Source organism: Daktulosphaira vitifoliae, unplaced genomic scaffold (genome assembly GCF_025091365.1).
Source record: "Daktulosphaira vitifoliae isolate Bord-2020 unplaced genomic scaffold, ASM2509136v1 Scaffold_1263, whole genome shotgun sequence".
Lineage (NCBI taxonomy): Eukaryota > Metazoa > Arthropoda > Insecta > Hemiptera > Phylloxeridae > Daktulosphaira > Daktulosphaira vitifoliae.
In genome coordinates, this window is record NW_026100823.1 from 1 (window position 1) to 2356 (window position 2356).

At 45.0% G+C, this 2356-nt stretch overlaps 1 protein-coding gene across 1 annotated transcript; it reads left to right on the top strand.

Annotated features, from left to right (window-relative positions):
- Positions 1-859: 859 nt before the first annotated feature.
- Positions 860-2349, top strand: LOC126909781 (uncharacterized; the record flags this gene model as incomplete). The annotated part of the gene is made up of 2 exons (XM_050692209.1): positions 860-1453; positions 1524-2349. Coding segments are annotated over exons 1-2 (1337 nt in total), but the record flags the coding sequence as incomplete, so codon positions are not given.
- Between the last annotated feature and the right edge of the window lie 7 nt (positions 2350-2356).

Consider the following 2356-nt stretch of genomic DNA (forward strand, 5'->3'; position numbering starts at 1 on the left):
CCGCGCCACGCAGGGCCTCCAGGAGCGAGATAGTGCCGGTTGAGGTGGAGAGAGCCGTCTGTACTTGTGTGTCTTTCCATATCTGAGGGGGTGGGAACTTCTGAAATAATTTGGTCAATCCCATTGGAGTTATTGTGCCATAGTGATAGTTGTTGGCCAGATACAGTAGAAGAATATGGACTGGCAACAACTCGGCGTCGCCGGAGACGTGCAAGCACGCCGACAAAGCCATTATCTATAAAGCAAAAATATTAATAGAAGAGTTCCTGGTGCCAATACCGCGTATATAAATACGATAACGACTCGTTAGTAAATCAGTGTATTCACACACTTGTGCTATTGCTACTACTATTGTGTTTTGTAGTACGTTAACACTTTTATTTAATTTATAATTTTACTTGTATTTTTTTACAAAGTATAACTAATAATGAATACTTCTATCGAAGACAGCAGTTCAGCAGCCGCAGCTCCGGAATCGCAAGAGATTTTTGATTCGTCCAACGACGAAGTACTGGACATTTTTACGCAAGAAAATCCCAGTTCAGAAGTACAATCGGCGAAACGCGAACTTTTTGTCGATCCGTGTTGGTCCGAAGAGGTTCGCACCTACAAAAATCTATTCTTGCATTCAGCATGGAAGAACGTGAAGGAGTTGGTGACGAAACAAGAAGCGATGGATATAACAGACTTGGTAAGGCAAAAATATTAGTAAAACTTTTGTAGAACGCTTCTATTAATATTTTTGCTTTATAGATAATGGCTTTGTCGGCGTGCTTGCACGTCTCCGGCGACGCCGAGTTGTTGCCAGTCCATATCCTTCTCCTGTATCTGGCCAACAACTATCACTATGGCACNCCTGTATCTGGCCAACAACTATCACTATGGCACAATAACTCCAATGGGATTGACCAAATTATTTCAGAAGTTTCCACCCCCTCAGCTATGGAAAGACACACAAGTACAGACGGCTCTCTCCACCTCAACCGGCACTATCTCGCTCCTGGAGGCCCTGCGTGGCGCGGCGGCGCAATTCTCGAGGACATTGACCACTGGCTGGCAGAACAAGCCCGTGAGTTGTACAATAGATGCGTGGCAGGTCCTCGTACGAAAAGATACTATTCGTGGATTTTTGTCCCCCATTCAGTTGGTGGACTTGATTCTATCGTGGAGGACCTGGAGAGAGGATTGCGTTACTGCATCACGCGGGGCTCGAACATCGACATTGTCATCATTGCGAGGCATGACGACCACATCCACGTTAACCATGTGTGCACCAGCTCCAACTCCAGCTGCAGATGTTCATGGCTGCGTGGAAGTGAGTCCTACAGGACGTTCCGAAAACCACAATTGGCGCGAAATGTTCGAGCGGCTGACATCGACACCGCGGGATGGACGAATGTCCTACGATATTTCACTAGCGGTGGCCGACGTGTCGAGCGCCTTATCGTTGGAAGTATGTTTTTATTTTTTACACTATTTTCATATGTATTTTATTCTGACGAAACAATTATTTTTTATTTTAGGTCGAACCCGACGATCTCCTGTGGGAGCTGAAATGCTACAGGAGACGGGACGTCCGCGGCCTCGACAAATCGGAATGGTGGAAGAGGGCACATCTGAAAATGACAGGAACGTGTGCGGAGAGCCTTTCGGAGCAGGGTCGGCTGATAGACCGGTTGGTTGCCTCAGTGACGCGGCAATTGTCCGACAACCCGGCAACGCGCCGCAAGAAGCTCGTCAAGTACGACAAGAGATAGTCGACCTGCTCCTCAAGACCGGCGGTTCTACTGACGGTATTATTCTTAAAGGTCGTAAACGAAAACAGAGGGAAATAGAGATTTTAATTAGAATGTACCCTACATGTCCCATTAATGCCGTTAACAAAACATTAGAATTTATTAACAATATCCATACAAAATATATTCCCGGGTCCGATAGAGATCTCGCTGTTATTATTAAAAATTGGTCCGTCATATTAAATCAATGGAGCGTACAACAGTTTTGGGATTATTATTCTTCACCGGGTGTTCGGCCGTATTTTAATTTGTACGCATTTACAAACTGTAAGTCGTCATTTTATTATACACCGGCCGAGTCGTTGGAAATCGCCGTCGAACTACTACACTTTCAGTTCGACGGCGATCTCGAACGAATACATAAATTTATGTACGATTTATTCGATGTGGTGGAAAAGAACGTTCCAAAACGTAATACGCTTTCTGTACTATCGCCCCCAAATGCCGGTAAAAATTTTTTCTTCGATGCTGTATGTTCGTATTTTTTAAATTACGGCATTATTTCAACGCTCAACAAACACTCGCCGTTCGGTTATCAAGACATGGACAACAGGCGGCTA